Here is a 27,689-nt window from a genome sequence, read left to right on the forward strand (position 1 = left end):
GCACCTCCGTTTTCCTGCTGAACTGCTGAAGTGGGTCCACGGTGCAGGCAGACGCAACAGTCAGTCACAAGGGGAAGGGGGTTCAGTTAGTTATCTGTAGCAACAGAACTTCGGACACTGAGGCTTCCTGGTGAAAACATCCTTAAGATATACCTTGATGGCTTCAGCAGTATTCTCAGCTCACTTGCCGGAGCTAAGCATCATGTAGTCTACCGATACAAATATTATATGCATTTCGCCCTGAGCGCCTGTGAAGATTCGCCTCCTCAGGGAGACCAGGGTGTACCAGACCCATAAAAGTACACGGAAGAGACGTCTGGCGACTGCTGCTACTGCCAAGACCACTGTCAAAGGATGCAATAGGCTTCAGTAGCTGGAATGTACGTTCTTGCACTGACAAAACCCATGTCCATACAGTGCTTAGGTCTCTGACTCGGTCCGATACTGGGATCACGATTAGCACAGCATAGCAGTATGACACTAACGATTGCCTGAAGGCTATAAGCTCTGGCACTGCCTCAGATCCCCGGAGCTCTGATATGATGCAAGCTCCACTGTTAACGGAGTCAAGGGAAAATGGAAACAGTCAACAAGATGAGTAAGCTCAAGGGGAACATCCTTAGAATAGTCTCTACTTTCAGGCGAGTGCCAGTTTTCTGAATTTCCTCCAATCCTTCTCCCACTTGCCCTTTAGGCAAGTCAGAGACTAGACCTAGGTGAATGATGTTGTTTGGCCGTGGCCAAGAGGTGTGTCTAACTGGTACTACCTGGTGTAGACACTGCCTGGTGTACTCACTTCCTGACAGCCAAACAAAACTTGGGCTGTGGCATCATGCAAAGTTGTGCCCATCAGTACAGCCACAGTGGCTTTTGATGAGAGCTTTCCTACTCCTCACCTGTTTCTGTAACTCAGCTAATCGACTGCAGCGAGCGTGAGACTCCTCCTGTGAAGAAAATGCAAGGATTTCTTTTTTTTGCCTCCAGTTTGGTCAGGGCCATGGTCTATATTTGACTTCTATTAGGTCTATACTGGGGGGCTGCTGCCACTGGGATTTGCCATCGTTGCTCCGTGTGGCCAGAGCCTCCTCCCACCAAGTAAGATTCTGTTCTCACCTGTCTAGAAGCAGGCATCTTGTGCTGGTCAGACTCAGAGAGAGAAAAGCCGCATGCATCTGGCAGTGACCGACCACCGTGATCTCTCTTCAGTCTCCTCCGTTCGCGTTCCACCTGCACGTTGGACAGGAGAAAGGGTCACAGAAACCTGCCACCAAACAAGGAGCAAAAGGACCTCTGGACGTCATGGCAAGGAGATGTCTGCTCAGAGACCGTTAATTGCACCAGAGAACATTGGCGGCAAAAAGCACTCGATGTAGACTATGGAAGAGAAAGCGCAAGAGGAAACAGTTCCTGACACAAGAGAGTCAAATGGGTGTGTACGGGGACGCTGGGGCAAGAAGGGTGGTTCCGGAGTGAATGTGCCTTTGTGAAGGCAGCGGGGTGCCAGAAGAGAGAGAGAATACAAAAGTGTGTGTCCACAGGGGAAAGTGGGAGAGGGAAGGAGACAAACAGAGGACCCCAAAGTGCTGCCTGTGGAAACGTGTTGTGTTCCAGAGGACCGTGAGGCTTTGCAGAGGCAATGAGAGCCTGTTTTACCTGCTCAAGAGTCCTCCTGAGCTCAGCGTTGAGTTGCTTCAGCTCCGTCTTCTCATGTTCCAGCCTTGCAACTGCTCGCTGCAGACATTCCAGCCGCTGCGACAGGAGTCTCTTCTCCGAGAGCCACGATAGCTGCTCCCCTTCTGCGATAGCCTGCTGGGTGTTCAGAGAGGAGATTACGTGAGCTGGTGCCACATAAAGGTTAGGAGGGCCAGAACCAACACGTCGGGGAGAGTGACCGGACTCAGGAATGGACAGTGCCAAGTCCCTTCTTCTCCTCCCGAGAGAGACTGGAAACATTCGTTTCCTATTCAGCCACTTCATGCTTTCACAAAGGTCTGTAGTATTTCCAGCTCCCTCTCTCTCAGCCATTTCTTGTCCGTCATGAAGACTTCCACATCGACATGTTGCTCTTAGGGAAGCTATCTAACATCTTTGGTCATCCTCTTTGACCTTCACTGTATATCCTCCTATCTGTAGTTCTACGCTCTGTCCTCGGACAACCAAACAACATGTGGGTGAAGCATGTGTTCCTGCAGTGATAAAATGCCAAGGTTTTGTTCTCTATTCCCTTTACCTGTTACATCATCATTACAGAACTGCTCTTTGAAAAAATCCCATTATCAACCAAGCCCTGTGCACTGCTCTGAACCTAGTCAAGAGCCACCTCCCCCCTCGTGGGTTTCTTGATGAGTTCATCAAGTGCTCCTTGAAGCGCTCTCTGACAGCATCTATAAATGTAGTCTTGATATCAGCACTATACCGATCTATACAGATGCAAGCGCATTACCTGATCTAATGCTGTTGCATACCTGATCTATACGGATGCAACTGCAATCTCCCATTGTTTTCATGCTCCCTGCCCTTGTCTGCTTCCCATCAACAGATCGCAATACCCGTCATCATCCTGATCAGGCTGGCAGTAATATTTCTCAAGTCATGTACAACGGTATAGTGCATAAATACAGTATTTTATTAGTAGCAGTTTCTACATGCCTGTGGACTAACGTAATGCTAAAAGTATTGGCAGAGTCCCAGGCAAGTTTGCAGCACAGGCTGTTGCAGCTGTTCCACTAGCAGTACCCGAGTCAGATCACCTTGGAGAAATCCACACAACTTTGCCTTCGTGCTTTTTGGACTGCGGCACAAGTACATCCTGCATGTGCAGTGAAGCCTTTAACCTCATCAGGCAACGGTACGAATTCCATTCTTTTCAATACACCGGAAAAGCTGTACCTCAGAAATCGACGTCTCTGAAAGCATCCTCTAAGCGCCATCAGTGCAGCTGCTGTTCAGCCATCGTTACAAAATTCTACTAAGTTTAGTGCATTAGTCTGGTCAACTGTGCCCTTTCCTTTCCATGCCAAATCCTAACCGCGAGACGTTGGCTAAGCTTGCCTAGATAGGAGAGAACCAATTACCCACCCCCAACCTTTGGACTTGCTTTAATTTTAACGGCAAGCTCTGTAGCTCTTCCAGTAGTTCTGGGCTTGACAGAAAACATTCTGGCAGGTGAATGGGCTCTGGACGGAGCTAGAAAGACAGGCAAGCCTGCTGGCCGCAATCGTGGTTTCTTTGGCCAAGCAGGTCATATATGTATGGGAATATATATTCCCATATCTTTATGGAAAACGTCTTTAGAATCCTTCACAGACATTTTAGTTGACTGATGATCAGCCACAGTGCCTACCTGAAGATGAAACCGGTCCTTGTCCCTCTCTGAAACCATACTCTGCAGGATGGCTATTTCTTCCCTCGGAGTCCCATTGGCCATTTCACTCCTGGTAAGGGCAAGAGTCAGTGCTTGTGCCTTCTCTTTCCATTCGATTTCTCCGCTTTCATTCCGCTTCAAAATAGCCACCACACGCTCCAATTCTTCCCCCTTTGCTTTCCTCTCATCTTCCAGCTGCTGGGTTAGCTCCTCCTGCCTTTTCAAGAGACGGTCTCTCTCCTGGAGAACTTTCCTCTTCTCTGCTTCCTCTGCCTCCCAGTTCTGGAGTTTCTGGATTTGTTTCTTTAGGGTCTCGCCTTCATCTTCCCATCGCAAAGCTGATGTTAGTTGTTTCAGGAGTTCACTCTGCCTCCTAAGCTCCTGTTCTCTGCCTGTCAGAGTCTTCTCTAAATACCTGACTCTGCCTCTCTGGTACTTGATCTCTGCATCCTTCTTTGTCAGAGTCTGCCGAACATGCTGGAGATCTTCCCGAAGACCTCTTATTTCCTCTTCTAACTCTTCTTGCCCACCTTGAGCCTTGGTCTCTCGTTCCCTCTCAGGCAAGGCTGCTTCCAGGAGCTTCTCTTGCTCTCTGTGGTGTCTAACCTCTTCATTCTTCTTGGTTAGCCTAAGCTGGAGATTCTGCAAGGTCTTCAGTTCTTCTTCTTGGCGCTGGAGTTTTTGCAGAAGAGTTTCATTGTCTTCATCTCTCTTCCTTACCGCTTCCTCAAGCAGATTCACTTGCTTCTGGCATGATGTTAGTGCTACTTTCATGCTTTCTTCACCAGGCTGGAACGTGTTCATTTGCTCTGTCTGCCTGAGGCACTCCAAGCGGTGGTTCTTCACTGCGTGGCTCATTTCGTCTAGATCCTGCTGTAGGCTCTTGGCCTGCTTGCCTTCTAACTCTTTCTGCTCTTGAAGGTCCTGGGCATGCTCTTGCAAAGACACCCTCTCTTGATCTCTAGCTTCTCGAGAAGGTTCAGCATATTCTAGTTTTTGCAGTATGGCTTTAGTCTGCATCGCTGCCTCCTCCTTTTGCTCTTGAAGCTTAGAGATAGCCTCCTCCAGAGCCTCTATCTTTTCTTCTCTTTCTTTCAGAGTCAGTTTTGTTGCTTGAAGATTTGTTTGCTCAGCTTCACGCTTCTCCTCCTTTTCCTTGCATGCCTCACATTGTTTTCTAAGGGATAAAATTTCTTGCTCTTGTTCCTTTAGTGCCACTTGAAGATGATGCAGAATTTCCTTCTGCTGTGCAGAGTCCTGTTCTTGGTTTTGGAAGGTCTCAATCACTTCCTTCTGAGATTCAATCATGAAATCCTTTTCTTTCAGTATTGCCTTAGCGTGTTCTAAGTCTCTCTGTAAGACATTCATCCGTTCTTCTGTTTTTTCCTCATAGTTCCGTGTTTGTTGCTTTTGGATGTCTATGAGCCTGTCCTTTTCTTTCAAGGTTTCTAAGGTCTGCTCCAGTTGGTCACGGACAGTTCTTAACTGCACTTCCATGACTTCTTCAGCTTCCTGGATTTGCTTTTGTTGTGACTCAAGCTCTTGATCTTTTTTAGATAAAGCAAGTGTCATCTTTTCTACTTTACCATGAAGCTCTTGCAGGTGCCCCTCTCGCTGATCCTTGTACTGCTGGAAGAGCCTGAACTGCTCCCTTTGAGAAGCACACTCACTCTCTCTGTCCTTAAGAACTGCCCTCAGGTGTTCAAGGCTTGCGTGCAGAGATTTCACCTGTTCTCTCTCCTTTTCCAGTTCTTGGATCTGCTGGGTCAGAGACATAAGCTCTATGTTTTTCTCCTTCAAGTTCCCTTTCATAGGATCAAGATCCACGAGCAGATTTCTCACTTGTGAGGTACCGTGTTGTTCCAGAATCGTTATCTTCCCCTCCTGGAATTTGATCTCCTGGTCCCTCTCCTCCAGCGCCTTGCTCATCTTGCTGACAGCAGTCCTCTGCATTTCTCGCTGCTTCTCCAGCTCCCGTATCTGTTCTCGCTGGGATCTGATCTCCCGGTCTCTCTCTTCCAGGTCTTTGTTCATTTTGCTTACAGCAATCCTTTGTTTTTCTTGCTGCTTCTCCAGCTCCTGTATCTGTTCTTGCTGGGATCCTGTCTTCTGTTCTTTCTCTGTTATGTCCTTAATAACCTGATCGAGAGTAGTTTTATGCATTTCTTTCTGCTTTTCCAGCATTCTCATCTGTTCCTGGTATAACTTCATTTCTCCCTCCCTCTCTGACAGGATGGCAGTCATACGAGTGAGATTCTCCTGCAAAGCTTTTACCTCTGCTGCCTCTTTCTGTAGCGTCTGGATTTTCTCCCACTGCGTTTCCACTTCCTCATTTTTAATTTTTAAGATAGACAGTGTAGTTTGGAGTTCTTGTTCAAGGCAGTGATTCATATCTGTTGCTGTATTTGCTCGGGTCTCGGAGGCTGTGACTGATTCCTGAAGGAGTCTTCTCTCCCATACCAGTTTTTCTTTAAGTGCTTGCAGTCTGTCCCGGTCATGCTGCAGAACAGGGAGGAAGAGGTTCAATAATTCCATCTATATATGTTTGGTTGTCATACTAGATTGGAACTCCTGCTCCAGTGGCAGTCAAGGGCTGAAGTTGGAGCTTTTAGTAGAAAATTCGAGCTCTTCAGTTGGTTTCCCTGTTCGATGTAAATTTTCTACTGTCACTCAAAAAAGATTTGAGAACTGTACTGTATCTATCAAACTCTGTCCATAACTGATTTTTGGAGTCATTGTAAATGGAGGAGTGGGAAAATACCGACCATGTAGGAACAGCTGCACTGGCTCAACTGTCTAGGCTAGTCTCCCGTATGTAACGGTGCCTGTAAGTGCACACCCAGGGAAGAAAGCCTAAGAGTCGGGTGGACTTACGTGATACCTCCCCTCCCCAACCCCAGCACTGTTCCAGCTTGTGAGAACTTTCTCAGTCTCCTCCTGACCCCATATAGACCTGCTGTATTTACAACACCCTTCGTCAAGGAGTTCAACAGGTCTGCTCTGCTGTAAATATACCACCTCCTGTCATTTGCTTGCAGCGTGGCTCTCACTACCTTCATCAGATGGCTCTCGTTCATCTCTTGGACAAGAGAGTGAACGACCGCTGCCCCCTCTCTCCCTGCCTCTCAGGATGTTGTAGACCTTTCCTGCGCCACTCTTTAGGCTGCGTCTTTCCCAGCTTACTCAGCCGGTCCCATCTTCCCTTTTGCCCTTCGCTGAACCTCTGCTGGCTCTAGGGTGTTCTTTTGGGGAGGAGCTGCCAGAACTGCAGCCAGGATTTCAAGTCCAGACTAAGCATGATTTAGGCAGTGGCACGATGATGTTCTCTCTATTAGGAAGGGAAGAGAGAACAACCCCAACATGTGATTTCCCTTTTTTTTCTTTGAGAACAACCCCAACATTTCATTTACTTCCCCCCCTGGACCTCTACTGCGTAGAATTTTCGTGGTGCCATCCTCTAGAAGGCCACTGTCCCCCTCTCGAAGGAGTAATGGTCAGGTCACAGTCTGTCATTCCGTGTTTCAAATCGGGACTAGTTTTCCCCTTGCAGACATACATATTTAGCTGGATCAGCACTTTTGTTTCTCAAATGTCTCATTTTTCCCCCCGCTGTCTGCTCTCAGACGGGCAATGTTGAACAGCTTTCTATTATTAGCAAACTTTGTCTTCTCACCCCTTTTTCCAGATCCAGGTGTTTAGAAATTTTGGACACAAATAATTGCCCAAACCATGCAATGTAAATAGAGACAAGTTTGAAAATTACTTTGACTAAAGCTTCAAGGGCAGAAACCTTCAGAATTGAGGAAAATAAGCACCCTGATTCGTAACTGAGTCGTATATGACTACGGCATCTTTTCCTACTTATTCAGGAGAATGCAATTGGAAAAGTTAAAGCACAAAAAAAAGTTGCTCCTTAGAATGACTAACAGAAGGCCAAAAAATATGTAAGAAATGGCCCTTCACAGCATCTGCCAGCCTCACCAGGACATCCTTTCTTTGCTTCTCGGTGCTCTCGAGTTTCCTTTCCAAAGACGCCACCTCTTGATGTAGAGTCATAGCCTCCTCCTTTAGAGACCCTTCGGAGGCTGCTAGCTGAGACGTCAACTCTTCCACCTCAAGTAAAACATAACAAAGCAGTCAAAGACTACAGCTTGTCGCCGTCAGCCATATCATATACTGTGAGGAAAGGGAAAGGACAACTTTAAATTTCACCCTATCGTGAGAGTACCAGATTCACAATGGATACAGCCAGCTTGTTTAACAATCTAAGTGCGTCACCATGTTCATCTGAAAAACCACCTTAAAAAACAAGGCTAGCAGTAACAGGCCAGCAGAAATCCACTCTGATGATTGCTGGCAAACAGGCAAAAGGAGCAGCCCATCTGGCCAGGGCAGCAGCTGAGATTCAGCTGACCAGTAAGCCTCCTTCAGACCAGCTGAGCTGGAGACCACAGTATGATGGCAGTCAGAGGGACTACCCCATCAGCCTGCTCTGCAATGGAAAGGCAAGAAGGGGAGAGACCACCTGTTTGATGACCAGAGTATCTACTGCTGTCTCAGTCACCTGTTTTTGCAGAGCATCCCTCTGCTGAAGAAGAACATTCTTTTCCTCTTTGATGGTTTTGATTTCTTCCTTGTGCCTCTTCTCCACTGCCTTGATCTTACTCCGAGTTTGCTGCAGCTCTGCTTGCAGCTTTTCTGTGATGTTCTGTAAACACAAACGGAGAGCAAGTTACTGGGACCTGCCATCGGGTTCAGCTTTTTCCTCTTTCTGTCTCAAAATCACATTCATTCAGCCACTTCTTTCTGCTTTTCTACCCAGCTCTGGTTCCACTGTAACCCACCCTTCCTGTTGCTGATCTCTGGAGCTTACCAGGCTCTGTGCTTTCAGTGCCTGCAGTAGTCCTTGCCTCCTCAGTCCCAGGACTTACGTTTTATTTCCTTGTTACTGCCCTCACTCTGTTACCTGGCCCTCAGCCTCTCTCTCAGCTTACGTCCAATTGCCAACTGCCTGTTCTTTCAACCTACCCTACTAGTCAACGACTTACCTGCCCATTCTCTTGCTGCTTTTTCAGGTCCTGCCTGAGCTGCTCTAGCTGCTGGCAGGCTTCTGTTAGCTCTCCCTGCGTTTGGAGTAGCGTCTCTAATAAAGCATTCTTCTCACGCTCCTTTTCTAGCAGGACCTGCACAGAAACAAAGAGAAGACGGGTTTAAACTTCCCATACAAAATTTGTGTGGCAAGACTCAAAGACCCATGGGCTCACACGGTCTCAAAGCACTGTGCTGCTGGTCTCCTAGGTCATTATCTGCCCACTTGGAGACGCAGCTTCCTAAGTGAGATTGGCAGTATAAACATGGTCCATCCACAGTCCATCTGCGACTGAATCTCCAACAAACTCTTAGTCATCTAACAGGAGAATGTGTGGCAGTTCTCAAGTGTCTTGCCTTGCTGGTGAGGGTATCCCTCGTCTTGCGCTGTGTCCTGTTTGTCTTTCAGTAGCGACTTCTGCACCTACTTAGCAGTAGAGAAAACACAAGGCTGCCAGAGGGCTGAAGCTAGCAGCTCTTTCAGAAAACTCATGTACTCTGAGTGAGGTTTGGTGAAAATTACTTCGGTTTTAAGGTATTCAGTAGACTTTACCAAAGAAGTACTGACAGTACAGGGACACACTGTCATCTCTGAGCGCCGCCCTGTCATTTCAATACCTGTAGACACAGCTGGGGGTACTGCTGTCCCTAGGCAGCCTCCATAAAGAGGACTTTGGGTAGGACACAAGGAGGACTCTCAGCGTATCGCAGGGTTGCTCTGGCACAGGAGACCTGGGCACAAAATAGCTTACCAGCAAGTGACTTAAAACACAGCCCGGAAGACACCTCTGTTTTACAGCTCAGAAATATTTCAGAGGAGTCTTTAAAAAGATTTTTCTTTTGTCAACAATCCTGCTGCGCCCCTCCCCGTCCTCCCCAAACAAAAAGCCCATCTTCATGGGGATTCAGTCCTACAAACTCAGTTTGGTCTTTAATGGAGTTAAGGCTATAAACACGTATCAGTAAACGTCAAAAGAAGACCGTTAAGAGAACAGTGAAGATACTCTGAGGTAACTCTTAGAAAAACCAGAATACAATAGCAGCACAAAAATCTAAAATGAAAGGTGACATTTCTGCCTGGCTTCCTATGAGAGGTCTCATTCCTAGTCCCAAAGGTAGCCCTGCACGCCTTTCACCTCACCAAATTCAATGTAGAAAACATGTAGGGCATGCTCCACACAGCCCGATATCCAGTCATCTCCCACAGCTCTAGCTTTGCAAAGAACCACACAAATTCTCCTTTCACAGCCTTTACCTCTTGCTTGGCGTTTTCGACTCTGGTTCGTTCCTCTTCTTGTTGAGCGTGCACGGTAGCAACTTTCTGCTTCATATCAAACAGCTTCTTCTCGTGCTCCCTTCCTGTCTCTGCCTTCTCCTTTTCCCATTGCTCCAGCATCTCCTGCAGCTCTGAATGGTGCCCTTCCCGCTCGCTTGCCTGATGAGTGGAGGAAAAGACTTCAAGATGAAGTCCCAGCCAAGCTCCTCAAAAAAATGTGAAGCTTCATCCCTCCCCCACAACCCCCGACCTGAACAGTGCACAGTGGCGGCTTTGTGCCCTCCATATATCGTGTCCTGTCAAGGAACTTAAAAGGAGGGTCAGCAGGTGGAAGAGAAGGAGATGTTACCTTCCCCTCTCTGATGGCTGCCTGTTTCCTAGCACCTCTCTCCTCAGGATTTCTATCTATTCTCAGAGTCTCTATTTTCAAAGCTCACCTCCCTTTTCATCAGTGAAAAGGTGCAGATGGACTGCAGGGTGAGGAAGAGACCAGTACCCTGATGCCCTAGTCACAAGACAGGCCACGAACTGAAGTACCAGGAACAAGGGGCCTGTTCCATAAGCTTCAAGCCCAAAGATAATACCTCTGTCAACCGTGAAAGGACAGAAAGAAAGGAACAAAGTTTCCGTGACTGCAGTTGGCAGCAATGTTAGGAGTCTACTTCATGGTAGACGGGAGTCTGGTAAGATCCTACCCCTTGGCTGCCACGCTTTGGGTGGGGACCGTCCAACCTTCTGTTGAACTCGTCTTAGGCCCACACTGCATCTGTGGCTGCATTTACTGTCCCAGCATAGTCCTGTGGGTCTTCACGTGCCTTCAAGTACGAGCCATTGGCTCTGCTGCCTGGCCTACCAACGTGTGGCCTATGACAGGGGATTGCTGCCATTTCACACGCTCGGGCTAGTCGTCTTCTAAAGTCAGCCCACAAAGCTTGCTTGAAGAATTCAGAAGCATATTGTTTCCTACCAGGTCTTGCAGGAGCTTGTTTATTTCCACTTCATGATCAGTTTCGCAAAGTTTGAGGGTACTGTTATACTGCTGTTCTGTCCGCAAGAGCTGTTGCGCCATGTTTTCCCGTTCCTGCTTCACGAGAGATCTCTCTGCTTCCAGCTCACATTGAAGGCACTTCACTTCCCCTGCAAACACGACAAATGGCAAGATTCAGAGTCTACACAAACAATGGTTCTGACTTTACTGACCTTAAGCCGTTTGAATTTCAGTGCAGGAGGGATCTGCCTCCATCTCCTTCACTCCTCAGAAGCACTGCGGACAGAGAGCTATTTTTTATACCACCTTCCCTAGGTAGGGGGATCACCAGAAACAAAGCGCAGGAGGCTCTCACCTTGTATCACCTCCTTGGCCTGCGTGACTGTGTGAAGTTGGATCTCAAGCTGACTCCTGGCGATCTCCAGCTGCGATAAGTGCTGCTGAGCCTCAAACAGGCTGGATTCCAGGGTCTCCTTCACTGACCTGCAAGTTGTGAATACGGAGGGAAATGAGTTTCTTGCTCCTGACGCCCACAGGGAGTTATTCCAGTAAGAAGTCGTTCAAGATCCCTACACCTGAGTACGGAAAATGGGTTGCACGGAAACTTGTATACAGAAAACATATTTCTACCGTTTAAAATAGCAACGCGGGCCCCTCCGAGGGAATGTCCAGGCTTTCTTCATGACCTAGCATAACACAGAAAGCCCAGCCGAATTTGATCTCAACAGCCAAATCTTAAATTGCTGTGACACGCAGGTAGCTGTGCCCACAAAGTCTGTGCCAGCAAGCAAAAGCCCAGCCTCTGCTCACAGCCCTTATCTCCTCAGCCCTTCCAAGTTGCTCTGCAGGGGGACAGAACAAGAGTATTTCCCCGGCTGACTCGTGACTTTTTAGTGCTGTTCATACTGTAGGTATAGGTAGGTAATTTTCCAGACTCCCTATATTTAAAAGGGACTCCAGAAATACATCAGATGAGAGGGTAAAGTCTCATGCTTGTAGCAGCATTTGGAAGAAATCAGAACGAGATTTTATCTGAACAGGAACTATATGAAGGGAGAGACAGGTATCCTTTAGTTTAAACTGCTGGAAGTTCAAGAGAAACACTTGCTCCCTTTGTTTAAGCGTTGCTAACTAAGTAAGCAGTAGCCCAAATGACTTGTCGCTCTTTAAAAGGGAAGTTGTAGTACTGCAGATGCAAATTGTTACATCCATAGACTTCAACCAACTGGTGCGTATGACACACAGGATTCTGGAACCAGGAGCTGCAGTTACCTCCCTGACCTAACACAGCGTCCTGTGTGCCACGTTCCTACAATACACAGCGCTGCCTCCCGAGTACAGGCATGCGACCAGGATAACATCCTTCAAGGTAAAGGGGCACCTGAGTGGTACAACAATAAAACCCACAACAGAAGGATTTCCCTGCTTTGATGGACAATGGAGGCTCTATCTGCAAGAAGGAGAACAAGCACTATTTCTGATTACGCCCATCTCTGGCAGTCCAAGGTAAATGTGCCCCGTTTTAAGGACAAATAGAAGTCAGTCTCTAAAACAGAACAGAAAAGGTAGAGTCCAAAACCGTGACAACAAAAGGCTCTTGAGAACAACATCTGGCAAGAATAGTTGCTGATTTTTTCGTTATCTATTGCCAAAGGTTCTTCATAACTAGTTTATCTCTTTCTAACAAAATAATTGATCCCTCTTTTTTCTAAAAAAAAAAGGAACTGAACATCTAATCACTTAATAACAGCCCAGTAATTGACCAAACATAATTCAGCTGGATCAAATAAGAGAAGCTGGAGCTCAGAAGAAGCAGCAGCTCTCAGGAAACACACTGAGTCAAAATGGTGTTTATCAGCCTCGCTAACAACATACTCTGGAGTGGTAAAGTGTAAAAGTCAAGAAGCATGCCAAACAATCTGTGAAACATCATTTGTACAGCTCTGCAAGTTCAGGAGTCTTCTAAAAAACACCTAAGAGGAGGACAAACGTCTCGATGCTTTTTTTCTTCTTTTTGGAAAAGCAGAACTTGTCACATTTGGTCTTAGAAACCTGATACAGCAGAAGCAGAGAATCTTGTTCCTTCCCTGTATAACTTCGCCATGGCATCTGCCTCTAAACGACACGTGGTGAGGAGTACAGGACCCAGACATCAGTGATGGGCAAGAATCCCCGAAGACTGTCGAGAATTCACAAGAGGTTTCCCTGCTGCTGGTGTAACCAACTCGAGGTCCTGCACCACACTTAACAAGAGTTAGCTTAGAAACAGAAGGCCCTCGAGATTTTCAGCGTGAGCCTCGAGCTTCACCCTAAATGGCAGTGTCCTCCTCACAACGTCCGTATGTAATAGCCTTGAATTCTGACGATCCCATGTCAAACTACTTGACAAGGAAAGATCTATGTTCAAATGCAGAACAAGAAACCAAAACCAGGGAGAAACTTCAGGTTTCAGGAAACATCTGCATGGTTTAACGATTACTCAATTCAGAGCCAAGTTGGCTGGCTTTGGACTTCACACAGGAATGTGCAACGGGGCATAAACATGAGCGCAAGGCTCAGGAGAGCTTTGCTAGCTTTACCTGTCAGAAAAATAACATTCAAATCAAGGTATACTTTTTTTTTTCCCCCTCGAGATTCTTCCATTTTCTGTCCATGGAAGGTGAAAACATCTGAAAAGCACACAGGATGCAATAAATCCTCATGCAACGATTACCACCTTTATAACTACAGACATTGAATAAGGTCCTGCCTAGGGTGTCCTCCCTGCCTTTACCTGGCCTCTGCCAGCTGCTCTGAAAGGCCTCGTCTGTCCTGCTCCATGGCTGCCAGTCGCACCTCTAGGGCAGCCTTCTCACGCACCAGCAATTCCTTCTCTTTGGACACCTTGGCCAGTGCATGCCCTTGGCGAGAGGACTCCTGGCGCAACTGCTCCAGACCACTGCTAGCCGACTCTTGCTGGCGGTAAACCTGAAAGCGGGACAAAATACAGTTAGAGGCCTTTCTCTGGAGTTCTCTGCAGAGCCAGCCAGTGCCACTTCTGAATCAGCTCGAGGAGAAAGAGCTCCTGTACTGTGGGCTGAAAGCTTAAGAGCACCTGCTGTATACCGCACTAATACCCTGGGCTGCCAAAAGGCACTGGCACTGTTAACTTGACAGTGATGAGTAAGGCCATACTGGGTTGCCTGGGACCAGACAGCTCCTTCACGACAAACGTACATACCCCGGACTACGTGTTTTCATGCAAAAATACTGCCTTTTCCAGAACTCCAGAACCTTGCAAACTAAAACTCTATTAGAATCTATTCCAGTGCTGGAAATTTTCAGGAAAGGCTGAGCAAAAGCAACTTTGCTCGCTGAAGAAAGTGAAAACACACATGGTTTCTCCTTCTAGAAAAAAAAAGATCAAAGTGTCACCTACTGCAGCGTGTAAAGCAGTTGGATGCAATGAGGTGACGCTTGGCAGGGAAACAGCCCTTGCGGTCAGCAGTGTCATTTAGTGATTTATGAAAGTCTGGCTGACGTGGCCAGAGAGATGGTAGACTCTGTTTGTACAGTAGTTCATGTCAACAATACTGTTTACTTGTCTTACACAAAGAAGGTGTCTAATATACCTTGCTGGTATTCAAGCTTGAAGATTAACCATGATTTTTTAGCTCCTTTCTTCAGTATAACACCTCTGCTGTGCATTTGCCAAACATACCACGTACTCCAAAACTAAGACTATCTAACAGAGAACAGTCCATCAGAAACAAACAATTCTCTCAAAGTTATCCCATAATACCCAAGATTGTACATTATGAAACTGACATTTAAATGATGACAAACTCCCTAGTCTCCTACAGTGACATGATCCTCCCCAGCTCTTTTGCCAGGGTACCGAAATCAGTTAGTCCAGCGTGAAGAGTCTTGCGCGATCACCTATTTCTCATCTTCTTCCTCAAAGCCTAAAGAGGCTCTAACAATTCACAGAATCATAGAATCGTCTAGGTTGGAAAAGACCTTTAAGATCATCGAGTCCAACCGTAAACCTAACACTGCCAAGTCCGCCACTAAACCATGTCCCTAAGCGCCACATCTACATGTCTTTTAAATACCTCCAGGGATGGGGACTCAACCACTTCCCTGGGCAGCCTGTTCCAACGCTTGATAAGCCTTTCGGTGAAGAAATATTTCCGAATATCCAGTCTAAACCTCCCCTGGCGCAACTTGAGGCCATTGCCTCTCGTCCTATCGCTTGTTACTTGGGAAAAGGGACCGACCCCCACCTCGCTACAACCTCCTTTCAGGTAGTTGTAGAGAGCGATAAGGTCTCCCCTGAGCCTCCTTTTCTGCAGGCTAAACAACCCCAGTGCCCTCAGCCGCTCCTCAGAAGACTTGTGCTCTAGACCCTTCACCAGCTTCGTTGCCCTTCTCTGGACACGCTCCAGACCTCAATGTCTTTCTTGCAGTGAGGGACCCAAAACTGAACACAGTATTCGAGGTGCGGCCTCACCAGCGCCCCGCGTACACGGGGACGATCACTTCCCTAGTCCTGCTGGCCACGCTATTTCTGATCCAAGCCAGGATGCCATTGGCCTTCTTGGCCACCTGGGCACACTACCGGCTCATAGTCAGCTGGCTGTTGACCAACACCCCCAGGTCTTTTCCCCCAGGCAGCTTTCCAGCCACAAAGTTGCATGTATGTCTTAAAATACAATTTCAACAATTTCAAGATGTCATTCCCATTCTTAGCAATACAAGACAGCAGACACTGACTTGCAGCTTTGTCCCGCTCTCTAGGCTCAAACAAATGGGAGTTTTGAAAGTTGCAGACTTCACAACAAAAAGCATAAATAGAAACATGCAGCCCTGTTCTTGCCTCAGAAAAAGGATTCAGAGCTACACAGTTTGTTTCTTTTGCCACATGTGAGAGCAGTAGCCCCGCTCAGATTCACGGGCAACACAATCATCTCTCTGCAGCTTATCAAAAGCCAAAAAAGAGACCAACACAGACAGGTGGATCAAAAGAATCTGTAGAAGCAGAGGACAGCTCGGAGAATTGCAGAACAGCTCTGAAGGCCATCAACACGTTTCCAAAAAGAAGCAAACAAAGCCTTCTGACCTCCAGCACTACCAAGCGTCTCCTTGACAAAAACACTGCAGAATCCAACAGATAACAGCTTCACTGAGCCAAGCAGCCAAATGCCCACCCAGAAGCACCACGGTTTTGGTCTCACCTGACTGAGTTTCTCTTGGGTTTCTTCCTTCTCCTCTGCCAGTACCGTCAGCTGTACCCGCAGCCCCTCCTGTTGCTCCTCTGCTTTCTTCAGCAGCTGCTCCAGGTGGGCTTTCTCGGCACAGAGCTCTTCATTTGTTCTTCTACACAAGTTCAGCTTCTCCTGGTCAGAGATCTTTGCTCTCTCCATCCCGTCCACTTTTCCTGACAGAACTTCATTCTCTTGCTCCAGCTACAATCACAGAGGCACAGAGGAAATAAAATACAGTAAGAGTTACTATGAAGAAGGTTTGGCTCGGACAGGAAAAAGACCAACATTTCCATACTCAGTCAGTCATACTGTCGGAAGGCAAGAAGCCTGAGCAGAAGCAGCAGCTGGAGACGAACACCTGGCAAGATCTTTGGCAACTCTGCTCACCTGCAGCACAAGTTCGTTCAGTTGCGCTTTATCCAGTGCAAGAGCTTCATTGATACCGCCCGTGTTCGCTGTTGCAACACGTAGTTCAGCTATTTCAGCACTCAGCTTATTCTGAGCCCCTGTCAACTCTGCTACCGACCGCTCTGCCTGGAGAGACAAAAGAACAGCATGACAACAAAGGCAGGAAAACCCCTGACTTCAAGCAGCAACTCCACATCCCCTGTGTGTCTCTGACATACTCCCAGTTCCGCGCTCCCAGTAAGCACGTGGGGACTAACTACCCCAAAGAGCCTGTGTGGTCTGATCACCATTTTCCAAGAAGGAGGACAACATTTTCCCTGTCTTCTACTGCCAGAAACAGCATCTGTGGTGGTCCTGCTATCACAACTCCCTCTCCCACAGGTGCTACCTAGGAATAAGGTGACCACACCTTCTCCAGTGCCATGGCAAGCTCATGTTTCTCTTGCTTCAGCAGATCCCTCTGAAGGTGCGATTCCTCCAGTGTCTCTCTCGCGGCTACCAACTCACTCTGTAATAGTGAATGTTTTCCTTCAAGTGCAGCCAAGTCCTTCAGTCTATGAGAAGGGGAAAGACAAACAAGCTTTTAATGTAAAAACATTCTCATTTCCAAAACCAAGAGCACATACTATGTCCCAGATATGACAGTTAGAATGATTTCCAACAGCTTTCTATTTACACCTAAAGAATGCTGCAATTTCCTGACTAGAGCTGCATCACTCTCTGTCATTGATGCAGGTGAAACATTCGTCATTGAGAAAGTGAAACAAGCTTCCAGAAATCACAGAACGTTTCCAAAAAGTTCAGGTACTCTCAACTGAACGGCTTCCTGCCTGATGGTTCTCTCTCTCCTTTTTGGTACATCGGATACAAGACTTTCCAAAGTTGTTCTTTGGGTAAGACAGACTTTTTAAGTCCAGATTAATATTCCCACAATTGCTCTTGCCTTCAGCAGCGAAACAATGACAGAGCCTGCAATCTACTGGGGGAGGAGATGTGCGTGAATTTCCAATGCAATAACCATAGGATCACAGGATGATTCAGGCTGGCAGGGACCCCAGGACGCCTCTAGCCCAGTCTTCAGCTCAAAGCAGCTGGGGTCGGCTGTGGGATCAGTCCAGGTTGCTCAAGGCTCTATCCAGTTGGGTCTTCCAAATTTCCAGGGATGGAATCTGCACAACCTCTCTGAGCAACCTGTTCTGCTGCATGATTGCCTTCATGGTTCAATTTTTTGTTCTCCTGAAATCCAGTCCAAACCTCTCTTGTTTCCGCTTATGCCTGTCATCAACTACTCCGGTCGGGTTTGGAATGCTTTTTTTAAAGGGTCATAAAGAAAGTACAAGGAGGCAGCTATGCTGTAGGTCAGTAGGTAGCCAGACCTGCCCACGTGCTCCCTTCACCTTTCTATGCTACAAATGATGAGCATGCAGAATTCATTCTTTTACAGTGGGCCTCCTAAAGTCCAGCAACGCCCACCCCTGCCCAGAGAAAGCTTTAACGCTCACAGGAGCTCCTGGTCACGACGCGCTCTCTCCATCGTCCGTTGCTGCTCCACCTTCTCCCCCTGCGCCGAATCTTCCTTCAGCTGCAGTTCAGTGTTACTTTGACGCAGACGCGAGGCTTCTTGCTCCGTTACTTCAAGCTGGTGCTGTAGCTCTTCCCTGGTTTTCTCGAGGTTTGCACAGTCACTGCAGAGACAAGGCTCAGTTAGAAGAATGAAGAGGCCTGAAGAGTCACGGGCCCCATTTTCGTCATTCCAGGATGGAGTTGTGGGGAGCACGGTAAAGAAGAACTTGCTCTTCCCCTCACAAGGCAACTGAAGAGGGAAAGAGAAAGGAAAGCAGGCTTTTGCCTTCGTTCAGTGAGAAGCGGCAGCTAGGAAAGAACGGAATTCACAGATGCAGCATGTTGAGAGGGAGGCGTCCTGTATTCCAACACCGCTCTGTATCGCCAAGACAGCCTTAGGATTCACAACAGAGCATGAAAAGCAGCGACAGGAGGATGCTAAAGTGCCCAACAGAGGCATACACGTGGTAGGGCAGGCGAGTTCTTTGCCCATAACGCCGCTGAACTCCCAGAACTGGAAGCAGATTGCCTCTAGAACGCAGGAGAAGGAGGAAACACTCACCTTCTGAGTGCTTCTACCAGAGAGTGGAGGTGCTGCCGGTGGCTGCTGGACGTCTTGCATTCCTCCTCCAGTTGCTCAAGCCTTTGCTGCAGCTTCCTGCACTGCTCTTCCTGCTGCCTGTGCTGGTGCTGCAGGAAATTGATAGAGTCCTGCCTGGCCGAAAGCTCTTCTTTTAGGGCCTGCAAGGAATGGGCAGGGAAAGAGCACAAACAAGCAATAAGAAGCAGGGAAGATGGCTCCAGGTAGCTGGGAGAAGAAGCAAGCAGAGAGACAGCTCACCTGAAGGCAAAAGCTGTGATGAGGGGGTGGGGATCAAGTAGAGAAAAGCACTAGGACACAGAGCTGGTGAGACTGGCAAGGCAATACGGTACCAAGAGTGGGAAGGCTAGAAAGAAACTGGCTAAGGAAACGGAAAGGTTTCAAGCTAAGTGAGGCATTAGCAGCTGAGCCTGTGGCCAGTGGTGAAGACAAGCAGAAATTCTCACCTGCCTTGCTCCTCGCCTCCTTGCCAGTGCTTCCTGAACCAATACAAAGGCATGCTCTGCATCAACGGAGCTCAGACAAGGGAGGACGTTGCTGGACTCTGCATGCTGGGAACTGTCAGTGCAGATAATGCTGACCGTGCTGTCACTGTCATCTAACACCACCTGAAAGCCCACATCAAGCTGTTACTCTTGGTTTTCTTTATCTATTTCTCCTTTTCCCCCCACTTCACCCTGGAGTCGTTAAAAACTCAATTCTCTCATTTCTTCAGTCAACAAAGAAGTTTTGTCCCCGTGGCCACAAGTACTCCAGGGGTTTCTGAATACAGCTACTATAAACACGAAGAAACAAGTGTGAAGTGGCTGGAGGCTGCCTGAACGCTCAGTTTCTTGAAGCTCTCAGGAATGATTTTGGTCTCCGTCAGCTTCTTAGAGCCACATACACAAGCACCAGATCAACACGGGAAACAGCAATGAAAGGAAACAGTAACGCTGCCCAGGGAAGAAGGAAGCTGATGACTACTGGAAAACAGCAGTGAAAAAGCTAATGTTTATAATTACTCTGAGCAGTAGCACAAGAGGATAAAAATGACTAACTAAGGGGAAAGAACTGACTTTGTGAGAGGCTGCGTAAAAGATCTGACGACTAAGCCCCCCTCCACAGAGCGAAGTTTAGGACTAAGTTAAAGTTACCCCTAAACACTTAGACCAGTTGCGATTCTGGGGTCAGTGAATGTAGAGTGAAGGAGCAGAGCTGGCAAGTGCATCGATTGAGTCAGTGACCTTTTATAAAAATCTGAAGAACAACAGCGTCATTGCTCAAGGAGGGTGCGGGAAGCCTCCAAGCAACACTGGAATACAAATGTCACGTAGCCAACTCAGAAAGCACAGTCCAAGAGAGACCTTAGCGGGACGCCGAAGGCAAAGGCACTGAAAGTTCTAGCGACTCAGCTGAAGTGTCACAGGACAGCCAACTCGGAAGTTATAACAGGTTTTATGTCAGAAAAGTGGTATAAAAATTAGACAGCCAGTAGCAGTTAACATAGACAGTAATCAACATCTCTGTCTGTTCCCTGGGTTAGTCTGTTGCCTTCCTCAAGTACTTTTAAGTCAAATTTACAGGGATGTGGTCCCAACTCTGTACTCACCTCAGTTATGTCTTTTATCAGCTTCTGGAGGGAAAGATTCTCTTCTTTGGCTCTCGTAGTCAATGCAGCTTCATATTCTTTCTCTAACCAACTTGCTTCCTGAGAACAGAATAAGGAAAGGGTGGGCAGGGAAGAGCTGCTCCCCTCTGTAGCATTCCCATCCTCAGTAGCATTGTCACGCCGATAAGCCTCAGCCCTGGTGATTCCAGTGTATTCCTTCCCATATCTATTCAATTTCTTCTTTGCTAAAACTAAGAAGAGAAAGACCAACAGCTAGTTTTTATAGGCTGCTATGAAGCCGTCCATTCCAAGGAACCTTGATCCCGAGAGACTTAAAGTCACAGGCAGAATTGGTTGCATTGGTGCAACCCCCCTGAGGAAGACACCTGAATTGTCTGCAGCTCCCCTGCCACTGCCTGCACCTGGACTGACTCCACGTGTGCCAAACACACAAGGAATATTTTGGCAGTGCGCCCGATGTTCCCATACAGCTAGCATCTTTACCGCTCCTTCTCTTGAGCAAGCCACACCTCTTTGTGCTAAGGCTGGAGAGCAAACACTGGGCTATCTCCCAGGTAAAGGTAAAACATACTAGAATCTCGACAGTGTCGTTAAGCGTTTTCACGGTCTTCTCCTTCTCCTCGTTCTGCTTCTGAGACTGTACAAGCAAGGCCGAGAGCTCCATCACCCTGAGAAGAGAAGGTCCACGTGCCATTCCAAAAGCATTGCACACCATCACCTGTTAAAGAGCTACGCAGCTCCCAGAAGCATAGCAGAGAAAGTTCAACCCAGAAAATACAGCAAAGGCAGCGTTCATCTCTACAGGTTAAAAAGCCTGATGCTGCAAAATGGCACTTCTTGCCCCAAAGGCCTTCCGCACTCAGTCTTGCAAGGAGGAATTGTCAGTACAGAGGTGCTACATTGCTTATGATGGCCCTGGGCAAATTCCTCCCAACTCCCTTTAGCACAGTTCTGGATAGCAAAAGGGCTGTACAAGAGACAGAGCTCCCTTTATACTGGTCTCAACTTCTCACCGAGAACCAGTTAACAGCAAAAACATTGTAATATGCAATCTCTTTTCCAGTCTTGTCTTACTCAGTCAGTCAGACGGTTTTTTCTACCCTTTCTGTTGAAGGCAGTGGTTTGACTGGGGACAGAAACAGGGCTGTGCAGAATGGGTGTGCTTTAAATGTGAACACAGCCCATCTAAGAATCCAGGAAGCAGCCACAAAAGACGTTGTTGGTAACAGCAAAGTTTAAAACACCTTTACCTGTCCTGAAGCTCCTTCTTCTCCAGGTCCCCCCTGACTTGTAAGCACATCACTTCCTGAGTCTTCTGGCTTATTTCCTGTTCCGCTTGCTGCTGTGCCTGATCCTTCAGGACAGGTCTGCCCAGAGCGATGGACTCCCAGAGGTGTATGCCAGAGTTTAGACGGGAGCAGTTTACAAGTATAGCTCCAGAAAGCCTCATTTGCTCTGCCTTCAGCTCTGACAAATCTCTGAAGAAGAATAAAGAGAGAGCTAATCTTCACACCACCATCTTTATCAGCTGACTCACTTCTGAAGCACGTAATTGCGCAACAGTAAAAGCTGTCATTCATCTGACACTTTGGGATCAGGACTCATCTTGACAGTTGAGCAATGAGTCTACTGGGTAGCTGAGGAATGAGTCTGTTTTCTCCTCAGAGATAAGAAGACATGTATGGCACAGCCAGAAGGCTTCAAGGTCCTCTAATTACTCTTACTAATTGTTGCTCCTGCTCTCTCTTATCAACATACTCTAATTATCATTAACAGATGTAAGGAATTTTACCAAGGTCCCCGGCTTTTACACCTAAGGGATCAGCCCTAAGCGACCCATTATTATCAGCACTTGCACTGCTAAGAGGCTCGTGACAATAGCTACATAATAAACGTTTCAGGAAGGTGGTGTAAGAATAAGCCTAGAATGTTGTAACAAAACCCACAAACAATACAAGAATTAAATAGTAGGTCAGGCACACTCTCACATTAAGGAAAGCTTATAATCAAATAAGGTAAACGGCTGACAGTAACCCAGAGTTTGAAATTGCAAGCTGGCACCAGAAGAAGGTACTATTAAGGCTACACTATTTTTGCTTGTGTAGAAGGCAACTGTGAGAAAGGAACCTCAGAGAGCCCAAGAACAAGAAAACAATCACAAAAAGAGGTATCAAACGAAGCAAAATAAATTGGATAAACGCAGTAACAGGGTGGAGGAGCTATTCTTTCTCTCAACGATGCTGGTACAGGAATAAGCGGATACAAACTGACCAGAATAAATGTAAGCTGGAAATGAGAAGAAAAATAATAGATATATTCAGGAGTGATCTTCCCATCAGGAGCAGTGGGAAAAGAAACTCCGTGAGACTTAAGGCAGATTTCAGTCATTCTTTTAAATGGACTGCTCTACACGCTGCACGCATAGCTTTGGTGAGTCGCTTCCAATGTCTCCATATATGCCCGTGTCTGTGTCAATACGCCCAAACATCACCATAGTCAAGTTCATCTGTTTAGGGCCCCTGCATTGATTATAGCCCAAGCCCCACAGTTTTATCTGAAAACCAGCATCAAACAAAATGATTCTGAAAATAGCCTAAAGCATGCTTAACGGCATTGCTTCAGACTGTCAAAGGAGAAATCATACCGTTAGCCGCAACTAACGTAACATCGAGGCTCAAAAAGCGGGTGTGAAGGGAAGCTACACTTTTGTCTGCAAGACATCTAGCCTTAACTTCTACTCACCGGTCAGTGGCAGTCTTCATTCCCAGGAAATGATGGCGGAAGGTTACCACCTGACGCCACAGGCTGAGTAGACGGTTATGTTCACCCCTCAAGCAGTTGTCATAAAGCTAAACATGCAAAGACAGAAAGAAATGCCAACTGAGCCTTCACTGTCACTGTACAAGTCTTTCAGATAGGAGAGAGTACAACCACTGTCACCAGGTCTCCTTTAATAACTATTGCAACAGGGGCATCAAGGGCTGAAGAGGCACCACAGAAGCATCCTCAGTAGACCCGCCACCTGACTTCGAAGAAGGGAACATCCACGCTTCTCCTGCAGGAGTGGATATCAGCAGAGCAAACTGATCATGATTCATCCCCTCGCCTTGCAGAGGTGTCTAACAGTCTTGGTGGAGGAAGACAAAAACAAGCCCCTCCAAGACCAGTGTCAGATTTGCTTACAGCAGGCCGCTGGTAAGGGAGGCCTGTCTTGTTCTTCGGTTGGCTACTCTGAATCCGAAAACACACAGACCTCTCCGGTCTCCACTGCTCTAGACGGAGATTTAAGAACTATTAAAAAGATGAGCGGTCCTGTGTGACTGCCCTGCAGTGCCCAGCAACAGCAAGCGTTTGCCTTTAAGACCGAGCAGTATGGTCACAGCAGGTGGGCATCTTCCATCACCACAATTTGCTGACACTCCTCCATCTCACACCCCTGCCTTCTGCCCGTCAACACCAATACATCCTCAACAGAGCCACAACTTCACACAGCAAGTTCTCTGTGCCAGAAATAAAATGCATTCTCACTCCACCCTGGCAGCACATCTGACGTTCCTGTAGCCTATCCCTACCTCACGTTCGTTGCGCCATTCACTCTCCTTCAATTCCAGCTCCTGACGGGCCCTCATCCAGTCCGCCGTCAGCTTTCCAACATCTTCTTTAAGAGCTGAATTAACCTCATTCGCTCTATCGAGGTGCTCCCGCAGGAGAGCGTTCACTTCTGCCAGATTCTCACACCTTGGAAAGGGAGAAACAGCAATCAGGTCACTGAACAACTGCTATCCACAAGCAGCATCCCCGTGATTTTCCAGCTCCCTCAACACTGACTTTGTTGTCAAACTGAGAGGCAGTAGAAGTGCTTTCTAGGATTAACTAAGATCTCTCTGTCATGGCAAACTCATTTGCTTCTCTTTGCTTTAAGCCTTCAACTTCCATCTACAATTTTGGTTTCCCCTTCCTCGTCAACGCTGATGATGCCCACAGTGAACGTCTTGCCTCCCCTTCCTGCTGCTGATCTCCGGATGCGTCACCTTTCTCTAGCATTGTCCTGAGTCGCTCACCTACTGAGCCACGGAATAATTTAGGCTGGAAAGGGACCGTTGGAGGTCACCCGGAATAACCCCCCGCTCAAAACAGAGCCATTCAGCACACAACACTATTACTGCACCACAGAAAACAGATTGTGGACCTCTCTCCTTTCAAAGCAGCTTGGCCAGCCGCTTCCCTCGGGGAGGCTAGGTAGCACTGACAGGTTCTCCCTCACTTCCATGAGCATCCAGGATACCAAGTACGAGGGAACGCTTCTTCCGGGTACCTTTGCTGCTCCTCTTCCACCTGAAGCAGTGCTTTCTCCAGGCTGTGGTCTTCTGTGGCTTCCCACCTGCCTGGAAGGGATCCCTTAAGAAGAAAGGAAATGTTTAGTCAAATTCTTGTGTTCCCTTCACTACTGTTAGCATCCATCGCTTTCCCCTCCATTTGTTGGGTATCTCAGGAGCTCGTGGCTTCTTCCAGGCACAACAGTGTCGTGACTAGGGAGAGGAAGGGAGGGGAAGGGTGTTACTCAATGTGAGCAGCTCTCCTCAGTCTCCCACTGTTGCACTCTCACACCTAGGTATCCTAGGCTCATGACCGCAAGCGCTCACTTCGACTTGGAGCCTGGGAATGCTCTCCTGCCCTTCGTTTCCTAGGTCTACTTTAGCCGTGAAGCAGAAAGAAAAGCACAGAGCCAGCTCTGTATGTTGAACGCCAGCATTCTTGCCTTCCAAAATGCTACGTTTCAACCGATTCTTTTTCGGAGACAGCCATATAATGTAACAGGCAGTACAGCCCTCTCCTGAGACCTAGGACAAAATGTTACTCCAGCAATAAAGCACTCTTTCACAAAACTGAAATCCTTCTTGATAGCGTTGTCTGGACTGGCATTTCTGGGACTCCTGGCTGCTCTAAGAATGGCAACCGGACAAAACACGGACGGGCAAACTTACAGCGCTTCTTTAAAGGTGGTATGTAGGACTGAGTATAGGACTGTGAGCTGAAAGGTTGTTGGTTATTGTATTTGCTTTGTGATTATATATATGTGTCCTTGCAGTGGTGTCTTTGCAGTGTCGTACCACCTTTCCCATAAAGATATATGCTACCCTCAGGTAGCAAAATCTTGTCTTCCTCTGTCATTGCTTTGGGGAGCTTTTCTTTGTCTGCGTTAACGAATGCTACATACACTGTCTTTAGGTAGCAACCCGCACACACTCACCCCTCCTGCTTCCACTTGCTGCTCCAACTCTCGACACCAAGTCCGGTACTGCAGCACCTAGATGGACAGACAGAATGAAGATGAGCCAATGCAGCTTGTAAGAGGCTCGGCTCCTCCTGCATTAGCTTTTCTCTAAGTCTTTACAGCCCAAGCACAGTACATTTCACAGTGCTGCTGATACAGTCCACAAGAAGTCCTTACGGTATAGGGAAGCTTCACTTTCCCTAGTATTAAAGAAAGTGAGACAGGGTTTCTTTCACACATAGTACTATCTGCTCATCCTAAGACAGCGATGGCAAGCAGAATGATGAGACAGACTTAGCCAGCCATGCCCGGCCTATGGCCACCACGTACCCCAAATGAGTATTTCCAACGGGCTAAAAGCCCAGTGGGTCCCTGCAGCTAGAGAAATGACTTTTCAAAATCGCTTTTCAATATTGAGCAGGTGAAGTTAGTTCTGACCACAGTCCTGCTCAGCCACTGCTCAGAGCTGCCTGCCTCTGCCCGGGGCCGCCCAAAACCACCCCCGCCGGCTCGAGCCCTACCTCTGGGACAGCCCCCTGCTAACGGGGCCAAACAAAGGCGTTTGCAAGCCAGGCATCTTTACCCAAGTGCGAAAAAGACCCAACGAGAGGCTCGGGGGGGTGACAGCGGCAGGGCGAGGCGCCCAGCACGCCGGGCCGGGCCGGGCCGGGCCGGGCGGCCCCCGGCGCCTCCCCCCAGCTCCGGGCTCGGCGCCGTCCCGCCCGCAGCAGCTCCGGGGAGGGCCCCGTTGGGGCCGCGCGTTCGCCCCCCGAGATCTCCGCCGCCGAGTCCCCTCTCCGCGCGGCGCGGGCGGCCCGGCCCCGCCACCGCGGCCCGGCCCCGGGCAGCTCCCCCCGGGCAGGCGCCCCCGCTCCTCACCTTCGCCTGCAGCTTCCGCACCAGCACCGCTTGGCGGTGCTGCGCCTCCTGCGAGCTCTGCAGCCGGCGCCGCAGGGAGGCCTGGCTCCGCGCCGCCATGCCCCCGCTCTCCAGCCGGGCCCGCCGCCCGCGGGGCTCCGCCGCCTGACGGGCCCCGCGTCGGGGGCTGCTCCGCGGCCTGCCCCGGCGGACCGCGCTCAGGCGGCCCCGGGCCGCGGCCTGGCGCCTGCCGGGGCGGGCGCAGCGGCTCACCCTGCCCGCCGGGCGCGGCCGGGAGCCGGGCCGCGGGGCGGGAGAGCCGGGCTCGCTCGGGCCGCTCTGGGGCAGCGGTTCCCTTCTCGCTCCTCGCTGACGGTGCCGCGCCGGGCTGCGGTGCTGCCGCGGGGGAGAGGCCGCCCCGGCAGCGCTTTGCTCCAGCGAGTTCTGCTCAGGGACTGTTAACGGCCCGGGAGAACGTTGGGGGCAAAAAGCGCTCCCTGTAGCGTCTGGGAGAGAAGGCGCGGGAGGAAACGGAGCCTCGCGTGGGGGGGGTATGGGGACGCTGGGGCAAGAAGGGTGGGACGGCAGCGACAGTAGGAAAGGTCCGTCGCACGGGGAAACCAACTGAACAGCTAGAACTTCCTGCTAAAAGCTCAAACGTCAGCCCTTGACTGCCACTGGAGCAGGAGTTCAAAGCTAGTACGAAAACCAAGCATACAGAGATGGAATTGTGGGCTCTTTTTCTCCCTGTTTTGCAGCATGAACGGGACAGACTTGCAAGCAGTTGAAGAAAAACTGGCATGGGAGAGAAAACGTCCCGTTTACAGGACAGCATACTCTGTGAATGGAACTTTATTTCATGAGCTCATGAAGAAACACAACAAACACACACGACAAACAGGGCTCAGTCCCCTTTGCCCGGACTAGTCTATTACGTGAATTCACTTATTCACCACTCAAGCCTTGAGGTTTCATAACTTACAACCCGCGACTCTTAATTCGTGCACTTACAAGCAAACAAAAAAGAATTCATTCCCTAGCCGACGGTGAGACTGCTCATCCTTCCTCCTCCGTCACGGTGCGGGCATCCCCCGTATCACTCTGGGAAGCACGAAAGCGTCAGCAGTCCAGCTGCTGTTGGATCCGCTTCAAAGGCTTTTTGGGTAAGCTGATGTTTTAAACCCTCCAGCTAGGAAGCTTGGTCTCTCCCATTTCCAAACGGCAGCAGATTCTGACAGAATGTCATACCAGTGATGTCCAACAGTTTGTTCAATTTCGGTTGTGATTCTGACAATCCAGTCAGTATCGTGTTTGATAACAATAGTCACTTGGTTTCGGTATGTAATAGCTGTTTCACAGCTGGTGATTGAGGATTCCAGTTCTTCAATTTGAGAGTATACAGTGTCCCGT

General features: G+C 48.6%; 1 protein-coding gene across 1 annotated transcript; it reads right to left on the minus strand.

Annotated features, from left to right (window-relative positions):
- Positions 1 to 830: 830 nt before the first annotated feature.
- Positions 831 to 26,432, minus strand: LOC143167232 (uncharacterized). Its single transcript, XM_076352425.1, has 25 exons — positions 26,301 to 26,432; positions 25,398 to 25,454; positions 24,462 to 24,544; positions 23,719 to 23,884; positions 22,889 to 22,995; positions 21,397 to 21,624; positions 20,718 to 20,814; positions 20,126 to 20,224; positions 18,981 to 19,142; positions 18,496 to 18,674; positions 17,873 to 18,055; positions 16,780 to 16,924; positions 16,350 to 16,496; positions 15,933 to 16,163; positions 13,490 to 13,683; positions 11,072 to 11,199; positions 10,696 to 10,865; positions 9,708 to 9,887; positions 8,413 to 8,547; positions 7,929 to 8,072; positions 7,346 to 7,477; positions 3,344 to 5,863; positions 1,654 to 1,809; positions 1,114 to 1,227; positions 831 to 944 (listed from the first exon to the last, which is right to left on the minus strand). The coding sequence occupies exons 1-25, from the start codon at positions 26,397 to 26,399 to the stop codon at positions 831 to 833; spliced, it is 5,970 nt and encodes a 1,989-aa protein (XP_076208540.1). The 5' UTR covers positions 26,400 to 26,432.
- Between the last annotated feature and the right edge of the window lie 1,257 nt (positions 26,433 to 27,689).

This window comes from Aptenodytes patagonicus, chromosome 14 (genome assembly GCF_965638725.1).
Source record: "Aptenodytes patagonicus chromosome 14, bAptPat1.pri.cur, whole genome shotgun sequence".
Taxonomy (NCBI): domain Eukaryota; kingdom Metazoa; phylum Chordata; class Aves; order Sphenisciformes; family Spheniscidae; genus Aptenodytes; species Aptenodytes patagonicus.

Coding starts and splice junctions, on each gene's coding strand:
- LOC143167232 (XM_076352425.1), bottom strand. CDS start 26,399: ATGGCGGCGCGGAGCCAGGCCTCCCTGCGGCGCCGGCTGCAGAGCTCG. Junction 13,684..15,932: donor CCCAAGAGAAACTCAGTCAG/GTGAGACCAAAA, acceptor TCCCGCTTTCAG/GTTTACCGCCAGCAAGAGTC. Junction 8,073..8,412: donor AGCAGCAAGAGAATGGGCAG/GTAAGTCGTTGA, acceptor TTGTGTTTACAG/AACATCACAGAAAAGCTGCA.